We start from the raw sequence: 15,506 nt of genomic DNA on the forward strand, positions 1-15,506 counted from the left end.
CAACGAAAACACTACATTAATAGGATAATACAACAATTCATACCATTACATTTGAAAGCGAAACGAAAATACAAACTAATGAACTTCAACAGAATTTCAAGCTCGTTATATAATAAGACATAACAAGTTAGAAGAAGAACATATAGTCCAAGTAAGAAAAGTTTAATTAATACAAATACAACAAACAAACTAGTCATCGATTTTCTTGAAGAATGATGCTGCAGTACGGGTAATTCATATTGTCGGGAACTTCAAGGAAAGCTTTCATGTCATCGACGTTACGCATAATTATACGTATTAAGCGACACCTATCCATCAGTGTGAGCTCAGGGATGGCCTCCAACTGTCGAACAATCTCTTGACGTGTTTGGGTAGCATCTTGACGTTGTAGGATAGGCCATTCAGCAATGCGATGAAGTTGTTCATTTCCGTACTCAACGGCAGTACGAACTATGTCCCACTATCTATGGCATGTCCTGGACGTTTCCGCTTAGACCCGCTTGAAACATTTCTACGTTCACTGACCCTAGCGGTTCTTGTTTCCATCAAATCATCAGGCGACATGTTCAATCCCGGACTGTACATTGGGGGAAAGTCCGTATCTGGCACAGCATCAGCAGCAAATGCGTCATACCCAGCAGGATCGTTTGACCCAATGTCCGTAAAACTCTCAGCCCGGCCTCCTGTTGCAGGATCTTTGCCAAACACGTACGACAGTTCGTCATAGTGGACAAACGACTTATTAAGGAGGCCTTTCGCCGCCGGATGACTCTGTATAAGTGCAATAATAAATTATTAGTCCATGTATTGAAATAATCAAACAAGTGTTCAAATATCTAGTAACGCACCTTTACCCAATTGTCAAAGACTTCTTTCTCAGCGATGATGCATTTTTTTTCATCATTCCACCCAAAACCACTACAGTTTGGGCCACGCATCTCTGCAAGTGCATGAAACATTCTCTTCATCAGTTTGATTCGGCTATCGATGGTTGAAGCATGGATATTACAACCTGGGATCTTGAAGGCCATCATTCTCGCCAGCTGATTTAAGTACCCGGGACGAAAGGTCCCATTGTCGGACCTCCACCCACCAGCATTGACCAACTCCACGAGGCACTCCACGAGGCCTACCTCTTCCTCTTTAGTCCAAGTATGTTTAGGTAGTCTCGATGAACTTGTCATGCTAGACGTAAAACGCAAACATATTAGTTTCATTAAGTTTCGTATGATTAGATAACATACATATGATTAGTTTCATAGTACAATGAACTCCTACTGAAAAACAGTTTGACAGTAAGTTACTTGCGTAACCAATACATTCAAAATAATCATGTTACAAAAACTATGACAAAATAAGACTTATTGCAATCATTACTTAAGTATGAAAATGAACGGGGAACATTAATTTTTCTATTGGTTACGCAACTCCCATTCAGTAAACATTTCTTCTGCAAGGTCGTCCCTCCATTGACTCCACTCATTCGACGTCTCTATGTAATGTATGTCATCGGCGGCAGTAGTCGCGTGGGTGGAATCAACCTCATCTATGTTGTCTTCTATATCAAAGTTTGTCATCTCCCTATTGATAAGGTTGTGGAGGAGACAACATGCGAGTATTGTGCGACATTGAACTTCTACAGGATAGTATGACTTTCCCCGCAGTATCGCCCATCGACCCTTCAAGACACCGAATGCTCTTTCAATTACATTACGAGCAGAAGGATGTTTCATATTGAAGAACTCTTTCGACGTTGAAGGTGCATTTTCAGGGCCATGCCATTCTTGTAAGTGATAGCGTTGGCCTCTGTATGGTGCTAGGAAACCCTCCGGATTTGGGTACCCGGCATCAACCAAGTAGTAATAGCCTGTGATCACAATGCACGATTAAAATGTCGCAGCTATTACTTGCAAAATTGCATTCATAGGTACAATGCCGTTGTTACTTACCCTTGGGCACCTTAAGCCCATTAGGTCTTGAAAGGGCATCACGGAGGATGCGTGAGTCCGCAGCTGATCCTTCCCAACCGGCAAGTACGTAAACGAAATCTCCTTTCCTGTCACACACGCCAAGTACATTTGTGGCCACCTCCCCCTTGCGTGTTCTATACCTAGCGCGGTCACTTGCTGGAACGTTGACTTTTATGTACGTTCCATCTAACGCACCTAGGCAATTCTGCAACGCATAACTACGAATTATTGAGAAGAACTAACGTTGTTGTGTTGGAAGTACGTAGTTTGAGATAAATGTGTACCTCAAACCACCTCCATCTTTGATCTGTGCATTCATTAGGCACTGGTTGTGGTTTTTTCAAAAGCTCCTCATGAAGTCGAATGACGGCCAATAAGACCATGTTGAAATGGCAGGAAATTGTCTCACCCGACCGCATGAACTCTCGTTGAATGACACGATTTTTCACATCGTGTGCAAGAATGTGGAGGAACATTGCTACCATCTCCTCAACATCGACGACTTCCGTCGACGTTAGTCCAGCAATGGTCCTCAGTAGGTGACAGAGAATGGCGAAACATCTTCGGTCCATTCTCGTACTTTCGCGACAGACTAGGTCTGAGCCATGAATCATGCGAAAGTAAGCTAACTGTCTAATCCTATGCCTAGTTTCATACGGGATGTGCGTTATCCTTTTTGTATCGTTCTTCAAGAGCTCCAACATTAGTAACAACTGTCGTTGGGATGCTATGAACGCATTTACAATAGACGCCAACTCCTGTTCGTCCATTATAAATTATAGATTGACACCCTGTTGGAAAATAATCCTAACAACGCGTTAATTTCGAATGTTGTTAACCTAATCACATAATACCAATGTTGGTTTTGAAATGTTGGAAATATCTTCAAAGGTAAACTAAGTTAATATGTTTACAAATTAAGTAATTGACTTCTACTACTTTTTTGAAAATACGTTTTTGTGCAAACTTGATTTATGTTTATGTTTCGATTTATGTATATATGGAAGTATACGTATTTAAATTTGCGAAATAAAACATATTGCTAATTATCAATTGAAATCTATCGTGATAATTAGTTTGCGAAATAAAACATATTGCTAAATAGTATCATCCATATAATTTTTCTAACGTGACATTTATATAAAAAAAATTCAAAGTAATATAAATTATATTGCTTGTAGGAAACAGGCTTCTAAAATTAATATAAATAGTAGGATTCATGAAATCAATTATTTTTTCTTTTTGTACTTTCCCTTATTCTCGTTATTATGCATCATCCACTCATATGTCTCCAATTTGACCACTCAATTTGTATTTTATAGCGTCTCATTGTTGGAACTTTTCTATATTCTTTAATGTACTCTAAATAATTCAAAATTACAAAAGTAATTAAATAACATTTTTTTTATAAAAATTCACAAAATTGAAAACTAGTCAAATTAGGCAAATTTTAATCTACCTCAAAATTAGATGTGACTACAACTTGTACAAATAATAGTTTTTTTCTTTCCAAAAGTAAACTAATATTTTATTTCGAAAATAATAAAATTTCAAGTTTAGGTTGAAAAGAAACAAACAGATTACAAAGAAATGGAAATACTTATGTGGTTCGTTTCTTATTTTTTTTAGAAGAATTGTTATTGGTTGAAACATACCCTAAATAAAATGAAATTATTACCTGTTGCTTCATCCTTTATGAAGAAGAGGCACGTTGATTGTGATTTTAAAAATTTTAACACTCTTGTGGATTTTTAAAAACACTCGAGCAATGCTTTTTAATTAGTTAAAAACAATTTTATTTATAGTATTTAAAATGTATTTTATTTGTAGTAAAAATTTAAAAAGTACTGATTTTGAAGACATGAGAAATGATTTTAAACTTCCAAACATGCAGTGGTTGGAAGACATGATCACTCACCAACACAAGAAAAAAGAAAAGAGAGGACTATTTGAAAATCTAGAAATGACACATTCCGTATGATGGTTTATTGGATATATATATATATATATATATATAGACAGAGAGAGAGAGATAGAGAGAGAGTTAAACAAATGTAAACGTCTGAGGATTTATAACTCAAACAAAAATGTAATAAAACAACTAAGTACACGAATATATAGATCGACTTCGTCAAAGAAGGAGTTTTATAACCGTAGTACCTCGTTTACGAATGCTTCAACCTTTACAACCTGAAGATATAGACAAAAAATGAGTTTGTTATTACATATGCGTGCCGGTAAGGATAATGTATTGTAAAAAAATGAATGACAAAACGAAAATAAAACATACCTTAACCGAAACGAAACTTCACAAATCCATGGAACGGGTCAAAAAATCAAACAAAGTGTGAGTACATAATGTATGTAAAAGAAGGTAGCCTCAGAGTTAATTTGATCACCGCAAAGACGTTCAAGAAGAACGCATTTACGGTACCATTTTTTGTGGTGGAGTTCATAACATCATATGTAAAACAGAAGCAACCAAATACAGACATAAAATACAGATCCTTCTAATATGTTTCATGGAGACATATTCAGAAAACAATCATCAGTGTCACAACATAGTACGGGAACAAAATGGAGCATTGAAAACAGCAAGCATTACTTGTGACAGTGCAGAAGGAAACAAAGCATTACTTGTGACAGTGCAGAAGGAAACAAATTTACAAAAGTAGTCTTTTGTAAAATACAGACAAAGGCAAAGAAGGCAAAACACAGGGGCTGAATTGAAAATAAAAATTAGCATAGTTGAAAAAATATCAATTGTCGTTGGAAACATGATAAACATACCATAGAACAAAGAATGGAATGCAAGTATAGCAATGGAATTTGAATAACATACCAAAGACAAATGCAAGTATACCAAAAAGGAAAGTTAGTTGAATATGGAATGGAAGGAGGAAGGCTCCATTATATACTAAAGGGAGTATGAACCAGCAGTAAAGAAACCGAACAAGAATCCCATAAAAAAGGGGATTTCACAAATTCAGTCAAACTTCAAGGAAGTAGGTAATTTTTTTCAACAGAAGTACACAGTAGCCATGACATTTTTTTGAACAGTAGGCATGACATTTTATTACATAGCCTAGAAGAATAGATATAATTGAGGATGTGAGAGCAATTGAATACAACAATTGAAATGGAAGATGTTGTAAAACAAATAAAAACATGTTCAACATATGGAATTACAACAAAAGTTAGCACATTAGGAGGCAGAAGAAGTTATGATCACATATGGACAAAAAAAAAAGGAATACATGTGAAAAACAGAGAGTCGGGATGAGTAAACAAATGCAGAATACATGTGAATAACAGAGAGTGCGGATGATAGAAGAAATTCAGAACACATGTGAAAAACAGAGAGCGGGGATGATTAATGAACTTCACAGACGAGGCATTAAACAAAATTTCAACATAAGGCCTAAATTAAACTCATCACCACGAACAAGAATGAATATTGGACCGATAATAAGAACAAAAATTGCACAAAACAATCAGATTGACCACCACAATGCTCATCATAGGCTGACCATACCTTTGGTGCACACCGAGGACCCCTGTCGTGCTCCGCCATGCCCGCACTCGAATTCCTTTCACCGATTTAGTGTAGCATCTACCATAAATGGCTGTTCGGTATAAAAAAAGTGTAGTAAACTCGTTCTAGGACTGGCAAGTGTGGGGAGCGGCAAGGGTTTGTTCGGAATACGAAGGGTATGGAAATATGGAGAGAGGATGAGAAACGTTTCGGAGGTCATGCATGTTGGTGGCAACCGATCAACGAAACAGAGAGATTAAGAAGGGTTTCGGGAAGAGTAGGGCAAAAAATGGAGGACGAAGAACACAGACATCTCCTTGGAATTCAACGAAGGAGATGTAAATTAATTTCAAGAGGGAAAGAGAAGAGATTGGTAAAAGGGAAGTAATCAGAGAAAAAAAGGGAAGATAATGAGGGGAAAACGTCACGAAAATCGCGAGAAGAACGACGGCATCAGATCGGAAAATGGTAGGGTTAGGAGAGGCGTACGACAAGTAAGGAAGTGGAGAAGATAGGTTAAAAGGGGGATTAGGATAACCCTAATCCCCTTTCAACAAAATACTTGAGCCAAACAAGGTTTGGCCCAAATTCTTTTTCCTTTTCCCCTTAAACCCGAGGCCCAAACACACCCTTAGAGATTTTAACTACAATAGATTAAATTGCTACATGATATTATATCATGAGCATTTTTTATAATATATTACAAAAAAGTCTTAAATGTGCCAACATTTTTTACAAAAAAAAAAATTTATGAATTTACTTCATTATCCAAATTTCATTAATCTTAAACAATATTTTTTCTTAATTATCAACAACCATATTTATTATATCAATAACTTTCTTAATTATTAATACATATATATATTTGAATTTATTAATGTAATATTTATTATTTAAGAATGATTTAAATATGATATAAATTATTATCTTATATGGTAATAATATTTTTACAAACGAAAAGTTATTTTCTTATGATCATCAACTCTGACGTCGACATTGTTCTATGATTTCTATAACAAACAAAATTTGTTCTTTTTTCTTCCCTTTCGATTTGCTTCTTGTGATACGGTTAGTCTTTTTTTTTTTTTTTTCCGTATATTATTTATTCTTCCATTTCGTAGCATATATTTTTTTCTTTAAAAATTTGTTCTTTCTTTCTCCGATTCGTAACATATATTTGGGTAATGTTCCTCCTATTTTTATTTTTCATTTATGCTACTGAATAATATATTTATGTTTTGTGATTTGTTACATATATATACTACTGCATATATTGATCAATAATACATACACATATTTTTTTCTCATGTTCTATAATTTTTTTTTACTCAATTTATATACTACTACATATATTCAATAATTACTGCGTGTTCTGATCATCTTATTCATATTTTTGTTAGTGAACAATATATACATTTATATACCACTGTTTAATCTACTTCTATTATGTGTTTTATCAGATATATACATCTTATTCATATTTATGTTATGTGATTTGTTATATATATACTACTACATACACAGATGATGTTATTAGTATATACATCTGTATATATACAATAACAGGTATTTCGTGACACATATAGTTGAGTTATTTTTCCTTCATGTTTCGTATTTCTTTATTTTTTTTCTCAATTCGATTAGTATTTTATTTGATTTCGTACATATATACTACTGCATAATACGTTTATGTTTTGTGATTTGTTACAATATACTACTGCATATATTCAATAATATAGAAATTGAAGTTGTCATCCTCCCACTGAATGTAAAACGTTCACTTGGTCGACCATAGAAGATTAGAATTCCTTCTAAAATCGAGTTCAAGAGACGAGTTAAATGTGACTGTTGTGGACATGTTGGCCATAACCGAAAGAGATACAAGTTTTCCTTATTGAATTAGTTTTTCCTTCTTATTATTAGACTTTTTTAGTATGTTGTTTCATAATTTTATTTGAAATATTAATATTCCAGTTTTTAGTTCAATTATTTTATTTTCATATTTTCCCTTAAATTTTCTGCGTACTAATCAAAATTCCTTAATTTATTATATTTAATAATTCATACATAATCACTATTGTTTCGAACATAACTTATTATTTTTTACATATAATATGAATATTTGAAATAAAATACATAAATCAATTTAACAAATTAAAAACACGACATTTCATTGATAAAATATACAATATATTATTTTATATATACTATTCATAAATCAATTTAACATATCCTATTTTTCAAGTCAATTTATATGTATTATTGTATATATGAAAGGGTATATATACACTAAATAACAGAATCGATATATCATATTTTTCGGAAACTGTTTGTCAACATATATTTATATAAATTGTATATATCAAGTTATATATATCTAAATGCAATATTACAGAATCAAAGTTTAAAACGTTCTAGGAAATCTACGATGTTATATATGAATTATTATATATATGAAGTGGTATATGTCTAAAATAGTTATTTGAGAATAAAACGTTAAACGTTCTAGGAATACTATGATTTAATGGAGTACAGAAAAATATAACGAATTGAGGAAGACAACTAATCGGATGTATGAGGTGAACGAAAGGACAAAAAAAAATTGAGATAATGTACAAGCGGATGGATTTGGTGAAGAAATTCAATTGATTTCTGGTGGAGGATGTAAAGAAATTGGTGGAGAAATTGGTGGAGAAATTGGATAATGTGCAGGCGGTGGACAACGGAGATGAGAAATTAAGCGGAGATGATTTGATTAAGAAATAAATTTTTGAAAAATATTTCCATATTTAAAGATATATTATAAGATAATTAAATATATGATTTGATTATAATTTAAAATCAATTATATAAGGTAACGTTTTTGGTGGAATAATAAATATTTACATTAATTAAAAACATAATTAAGGAAGTTATAATTTAGACAATAATGATAAATATAATATAAATAAGGTAAAAAATACTTATTAATTACGAATTACTTAGAGAAACTTACATAAATGTAACAAAACACCAAACTATTTACGGCCCGTATAACAAAGCCTATAAAGTTAGCCATTTTTTAAATATTCTAGGTTTGCCCTTCCATCTTTCTTTTGAGATTTGTCTTCCTTCTGCTATTTTTTTCATCGTCTTCCTCCTGCGATTTCGTCTTTCTTCTTTCTTATTTTTTTCTGCAATTTCTTTCCATCATCTTTCTTATTTTTCAATTCTTTATTTACGTCGTTTAATTCTTCCATCATTTTTCTTCTTTTCCTATTCTTTTTTTTTTTCGCTTTTTCATCGTCTTTCTACTTTTCTTCTTCTTTTTTTTTTTTCGCTGCGATTTCTTTCAATCATCTTTTTTTTTTTTTTTTTTTTTTTTTTTTTACGTTGTGTACAAAAAATAGCAAAGTCTAAAAGATTGTTTATAAAGAATCTTGAAAAAAAATCATTTAGATTTGAGTAGCAAAATGTAAACTATCGTGTAAAAAAAAAATAAAAGATCGTGTATAAAAATTCTTGAAAAAAATTATTTATATTGGAGTAGCCAAATGTAAACGATCCCGTAAAAAAATAAAAGATTGTGTATAAAGAATCTTGAAAAAAAATCGTTTAGATTGGAGTAACTAAATGTAAACGATCGTTTTAAAAAAAAAAAAGTAAACGATCGTGTAAAAAAATAAAAGATCATGTATATAGAATATTAAAAAAAATTATTTTGATTGGAGTACTCAAATGTAAACGATCGTTTAAATTTCTTTACACGATTGTGTATCAAAAGAAATTAATTAAAAATGAAATAGTTTAGATTGTGTAAAAAAAATAAAAGATCGTGTAAAGAAATTTAAACGATTGTGTATCAAAAAAATTAAAAACATCGTGTACAAAATTTTGAAAAAAAAATCATTTAGATTTGGGTCTCCAAATCTAAACGATCGTGTAACAAAATTAAACGATCGTGTAACAAAATTAAACGATGGAATTGAAAAGATAAATTGTAGCCATATCTAAACGATCGCGTATAAATTAAACCATATCTAAACGATCGCGCATAAATTGTAGCTATATCTGAACGATCGCGTATAAATTGTAGCAATATCTAAACGATCGCGTATCAAATAATAACCAAATCTAAACGATCGCAAATATATTATACACACGTTATTGACGACATGGTGGACGGGGCATTTTTGATATTTTACACGGTGCGCCTCTGAGCTTTTTCCGTTTTGGAATTGTTCTATAGAGTGTAAAATATTTTTCCGTTTTTTGATATTTTTGAAAAGACCCCAATGACTTATATAATTAATATTAATCATGAGGATAAAATTATCTTAAAAATATGTGAATTCCTAATTAAGTAAAAAAAAAATGTTTATTTTAGGATGTTTGTGAAATTTCATAGTCAAATTAAGTTTTTATCTAAATCTTTTAAATATTTATATTGTATAAAATGATTTTAAAAACGAAAAAAGCACATAGACCTACAATAAAAAAAAATACAAAAAATGCCTCATCAACCACGTCATTAACAATATTTGATACTTTATATTTAGCTATTATTTGATAGACGATAATTTAGATTTGGCTATCCAAATCTAAACTATTTATTTTTAAATGCTCTACATACGATCGTTTAATTTAGTTACATAATTGTTTATATTTAGTTACTCGATCTTTATATTTAGTTATACGATCGTTTAGATTTGACTCAAATCTAAATATTTTTTTTAAGATTTGGTAAACAATCATTTAGATTTGGTTAAACCATTTTTTTAGAATTATTTGGGTACACGTTCTATTTGTCTATAAGATCGTTTAAATTTGGTTATCTCAATCTAAACGATTTTTTTAGAATTCTTTGTACACGATCGTTTAGATTTGACTATTTTTTTTTTGTACGTGTTTAGATTTGGGTCGGTTTTTTCCCAATCTTATATATTTAGTACACGATATTGAACAACCAAATAAAAGTTTGAAAAATAATAAATCTTTTATATTTATATTTGATACACGATTTCGAACCAAATAAAAGTTTAGAAAAATAAGGAAAAGAAGAAAGAGATGGAAAGAAAAAAAATCAAATCGTAGCCAAAGAGAAGAAAAAGACGATAAAAAAGGAAACGCAAACCTGCAATATTTAAAAAACGACAAACTTCACGTGCTTTATTATACGAGTGGTAAATATCTTAGTTGTTTGTTATATTTATGAAAATTTTACTAAGAAGTGGATATATCTTTTTATTTTTTTAGGATGTAGTAGAAAAATTAATTAAAAAGGAGAAGAAGAGATATATTGAAAGATAAGGAAAAGATATATGGTTAGACTTACACTCATTCCGAAACAGTGTTTAGAACTAAGGATGAGAAGTGAAATGATTGGATTATAGGAGGGTAGAACCCCATAGGGTTTATCAATCCAATCGCCATAAATTTTGATTTACAAATCCATAATTATCACATTTCAAATCTTCTTCCCGCACAAGTCTAAATTGATAATTTGTCACTTTTTTATCAAAAGAAATTTGACCGTTCATACTTTTCTTTAATTATTTTTTTCTTCGATTAAAATAATTTTCACTTCAAATGCATATTATTCTAATTTAATTATTTTAAATATATACAATATTTATATTAAATATAATTAGAACCATTAAATATTTCAATTAAGTTATCTTAATATATATGCTGTATATTAAGATATATATTATTTTACGTATTTTTTTCATACATATACATATATATTTAGTTATTTTGCATATGTAACTCATACTATATAATATAATTATTAACCCATGATAAAGTAGACCATAAATTAAGATAGAATATTATTTGAAATAAACTCATATATATTTGAAATTTAAAACAAATTACGTACGATGATAAGTGGAAGTGTGAACTTGATCGATAATGGTTGTCTGTGTGGAACTCGAAGTTTCAACTGGAGTTATGAAGTCATGAAGATTATCGATTGGGAAAGGAGGGGGATGATTGGGTGGCATGCGTTGCTAAGGGTTGAAGATTTAAAAGTGAAGCATGAGCGTATCGGTTCGTGTGTCTTGAGGATCGAACGTGAAGATGAATATTAAAGGCGAATGGTAGGCACGCAGCTGATGGTTGAGGGTTAAAGATGTAGATGAATGTTAAAAGTTTCGGGGATTCCACATTTGTTTTCTTATTCTAATCTAATGCTTCAATTTAATTTCTTTTACCAACTATTCAATTTTTTATATCAATTGAATAGAAATGTGTAATTAATGTTAATTTAAAGAATAAAATTCAATACATAATTAAAAATTATACTAGATAGGAAATTTGTGTTTTCTAGAATGAATTAGAAAAATTAGCATAGTAAGTTACACTCCATATAAAAACCATTAAAATACAAAATTTATTATGTTTGATTTTTTTTTCTTATCAAATGTAAATATTTTATCAATCTTTCTATTTTTGACAATTTCTCTAGATATTTTTAAATATTTTAAATATAAAATAAATTAAAATTAAATAAGATAGAAGTTACAGAAAAGTTAGAATCATTCCAAATTTATGAAGAAATTAGTCACGTAATATAATTCAAGTTTAGGATATTTGTGAAATATAACTTGTGGAGGAGGTGAATTTCATATTGTGGCCGGGTTTGCATATCAATAATCCTGTCTTTTTTAAAATTAAAAACTAAATGGTATTTTGTTGAAGGGTTGGGCTTAGGATGTTCTTTGAGGGCAAGGTATAGGAAGCCAACGCTTTCTTTACGCTTTTTTTCTTTGGATTTAAATAGTAAACACTAATGAAATTTACATGTTACATTTCTTTCTTATCTATCTCATAAGTTTGTGAGCAAACTTCCATACACCACCTTCGCCAACCATTGCTACCCAACCTCTAGGTGTCACTTTTGACAATCTAACTGACAAAATTCTAGCCACCATCGGCCAACCTATAAATGTACTTATAAGAAAGAGTTGACAAATGTTTTTATTTATAAAAAGTGTGTAAAATGAATTTTTTAAAAACATTTTTAAAAGTTATTCCAAAACAGGCCCTCAATCTTAAGTTGGTAATAGATTCGACGTTGGGTAGGTAGGGATTCTCTATCCTCACGTGGAGTCTGCTTCTCTCCAATTTAGTACTTCCCTCAATTGTTATACTATTGGGTTCTTGTCATAGGGTAGAATACAAACAAGTGGAGAAATTTTGCGATGTTCTACAAGGTCTTCCATTTGTTGTCTGACTGCCACTGCAGTTGAAAAGTAGGTAGCTAAATTTCTCTTTTCAATCCTATTCTTCTTTGTTTTTATTGTTGAATTGAAAATGTCTCTTACAGAGCTATCCCATACTGCATTCCAATTGTTTGTGTTGTTATTGAACTCTGTTGCTCTATCTTGTTGAAGATTTTGTCTAAAAGATATTATGAGATTATTATGCTAAAAGATAAGATAATTAAAGGATAACAAGATTCTCCTTGATTTTAGGAATCTTGCTAATTATCTATGAAGAAACAAGATTTATGCATATGGATCTTATATGTAAAAATAGGGATTTCGAAGATAGGGTGCATGTGCGAAAAATATTAAAAAGATTATTCTCAGCTGAAGGTTAACGAAGAACTGATTGCAAAAGCTGCACGAACGAAAAGGTAGTATGATCTTATGTCTATAAGATCAGCATGTTGATCTAAGTTGATATTGTTGATGAGTAATGAAAAGGATGAGACAGTGGTTTGCGTGGTCACAGTAATCTTTAAAAGTATATAAAGATATCGTCGAAGACATTCACTCATGCATTTAAGGGGAGCCTGAAGTCATACATCATTGAGGAGAGTTACTCGTGCATTCAGGGGGAGCCTGGAGTCTGAAGCTAATAAGCATGTTATTTAGTCATATAGTTGAGCAGAGTTTATATGTTGCATTGATGTATATTGCCTAAAGTGAATCTTAATAAAATTACTCATCGGGGCTGTGTGCAGTTCCCTAGACGTAGGCAACATTAGTCGGACAGGGTTACCAAAGTTTTTTGTGTTTTTCTCTTCTGATGTCCTGCTAGCTATTACAACAGTCATTAGCTTTGGTAATAACTGAAGGTTTAATTGATTATCTCACATTTTTTTTTCAATTGGTATCAAAGCAAGGTTACAAGATCATGGAGATAATCAGAGGAGAACATCAGCTTCTTGTCTTTCTGTATTGGACGGAAAAAATTATTTATATTGGAAGCCTCGTATGATATTTTTTATTAAAACATGGAAGAGGGTGGAGAGCCCTTGTTGCTGGTTATGAACCTCTGAGGATTACTGTGGATGGTGTATTAGTTCCAAAACCTGAGGTTGATTGGACTGATGTTGAAGAACAAGCATCAGTTGGGAATGCTAGAGCGATAAATGTAATATTCAATGATGTGGACCTAAATGTGTTCAAATTTATAAACTCCTGTAGTACAACCAAAGAAGCATGGAGAATATTGGATGTTGCTTATGAAGGGACTTCCAAAGTCCAGATTATAGCTGATAACATCAAAATTTGAAGCTTTGAAAATGGCTGAAGATGAATCAGTTTCTGAGTACAATGAGAGAGTTCTGGAGATTGCTAATGAACCTTTGTTGCTTAGTGAAAAAATTTCTGATTCTAAGATTGTGCGGAAAGTGCTTCAGTCTCTACCGAGGAAATTTGACATAAAGGTCACTGCCATAGAGGAAGCACATGACATTACTACATTAAAATTTGATGAGTTATTCGGGTCTCTACTTATGTTTGAAATGGCTATATCTGATAGAGAGAACAAGAAAGGCAAGGGGATAACTTTTAAATCCATATATGAAGAAGAGACAACAGTGAATCAATCTGATAATAAGGCCGACATGGATGAGTCAATAGCTCTATTAACAAAGCAGTTCTCTAAAGTGGTTAGGAAATTCAAAAATATGAATACTATAGGATCGAATGTTCAAAATTCAAATAAATATCGAAGAAAATATGGTGAGAACACTACAAGAAGGTATAATGAGGTCTCAAATAGGAGAGGCAATGATTACGGAAAGAAAAAGGAGGGAGAAGGAAGATTATTCAGATGTAGAGAATGTGGGAGATTTGATCATTATTAGGCTGAATGTCCCACGTTTTTAAGAAGACAAAAGAATACTATCATACTACCTTATCAGATGAGGACACTGATGATACTGAAGATGACAATGGCATGAATGCCTTTACAACATGCTTTAATGAAATTGGTCTTGGAGACGATATTGATTGTTCTGATGAAGATGGTGATGAAGATTTCACTTTTGAGGAACTCAAGATGTTGAGGAAAGAAGATATTGAAGCCAGAGCAATACAAAAAGAAAGAATTTAAGATCTCATGGAAGAAAATGAACGATTAATGTCAGTCATATCATCACTAAAGCTGAAACTGAAAGAGGTTCAAAATGATTGTGATTAAACAATTAAATTTGTAAAGATGTTAAACTCAGGAACTGAAAACTTAGACTCAATACTAAAATCAGGACAGTACAGTTCAAGTAAATATGGTCTTGGTTTTGATGCTTCAGTAAGTAGTATTAAATCTACATCTGAAGTAAAGTTTGTTCTTGCTTTGGTGAAAGACGAAACTGAAAATCTCTTACAACTATAGTGGGTAGCCCTCTTGTTATGGAAGCCAAAACATAATAAAGTTTGTTCTTGCTTTTGTTCTCATATGAATTTGTTATTACTGTGGTCAAAAAGGCCATATCAGACCTTTTTGCTATAAATTACAAAGAGACACATAGTATCAGTAGAAGACAGTTTATGGAAGCAAAAAACATAATTCTACGTTCTCAAAATGGAACAGAAGTAAAAGAAGTCGCAGGGTTTGGATAGTTAAATCATCTGAAAATTGCAATTTTGTGTTTACAACTGTTCAAACCACGAGTGATGCTTGATACTTTGATAGTGGATGTTTTAGACAAATGACTGGTAACAGGTCGTTTTTCTCTGAGTTAAAGGACTGTGTCTCGGGTCATGTTACTTTTGTTGATGGTGCAA

At 31.7% G+C, this 15,506-nt stretch overlaps 1 protein-coding gene across 1 annotated transcript; it reads right to left on the reverse strand.

The window, feature by feature from the left end:
* Positions 1-450: 450 nt before the first annotated feature.
* LOC127150850 (protein ANTAGONIST OF LIKE HETEROCHROMATIN PROTEIN 1-like) lies at positions 451-2,542 on the reverse strand. Its single transcript, XM_051089540.1, has 5 exons — positions 2,255-2,542; positions 1,950-2,175; positions 1,654-1,867; positions 855-1,185; positions 451-771 (listed from the first exon to the last, which is right to left on the reverse strand). The coding sequence occupies exons 1-5, from the start codon at positions 2,540-2,542 to the stop codon at positions 451-453; spliced, it is 1,380 nt and encodes a 459-aa protein (XP_050945497.1).
* Positions 2,543-15,506: the final 12,964 nt, after the last annotated feature.

This window comes from Cucumis melo, chromosome 9 (genome assembly GCF_025177605.1).
Source record: "Cucumis melo cultivar AY chromosome 9, USDA_Cmelo_AY_1.0, whole genome shotgun sequence".
In the NCBI taxonomy this organism is placed as follows: Eukaryota; Viridiplantae; Streptophyta; class Magnoliopsida; order Cucurbitales; family Cucurbitaceae; genus Cucumis; species Cucumis melo.

Coding starts and splice junctions, on each gene's coding strand:
- LOC127150850 (XM_051089540.1), bottom strand. CDS start 2,542: ATGGACCGAAGATGTTTCGCCATTCTCTGTCACCTACTGAGGACCATT. Junction 2,176..2,254: donor AAAGATGGAGGTGGTTTGAG/GTACACATTTAT, acceptor TATGCGTTGCAG/AATTGCCTAGGTGCGTTAGA. Junction 1,868..1,949: donor TGGGCTTAAGGTGCCCAAGG/GTAAGTAACAAC, acceptor TTGTGATCACAG/GCTATTACTACTTGGTTGAT.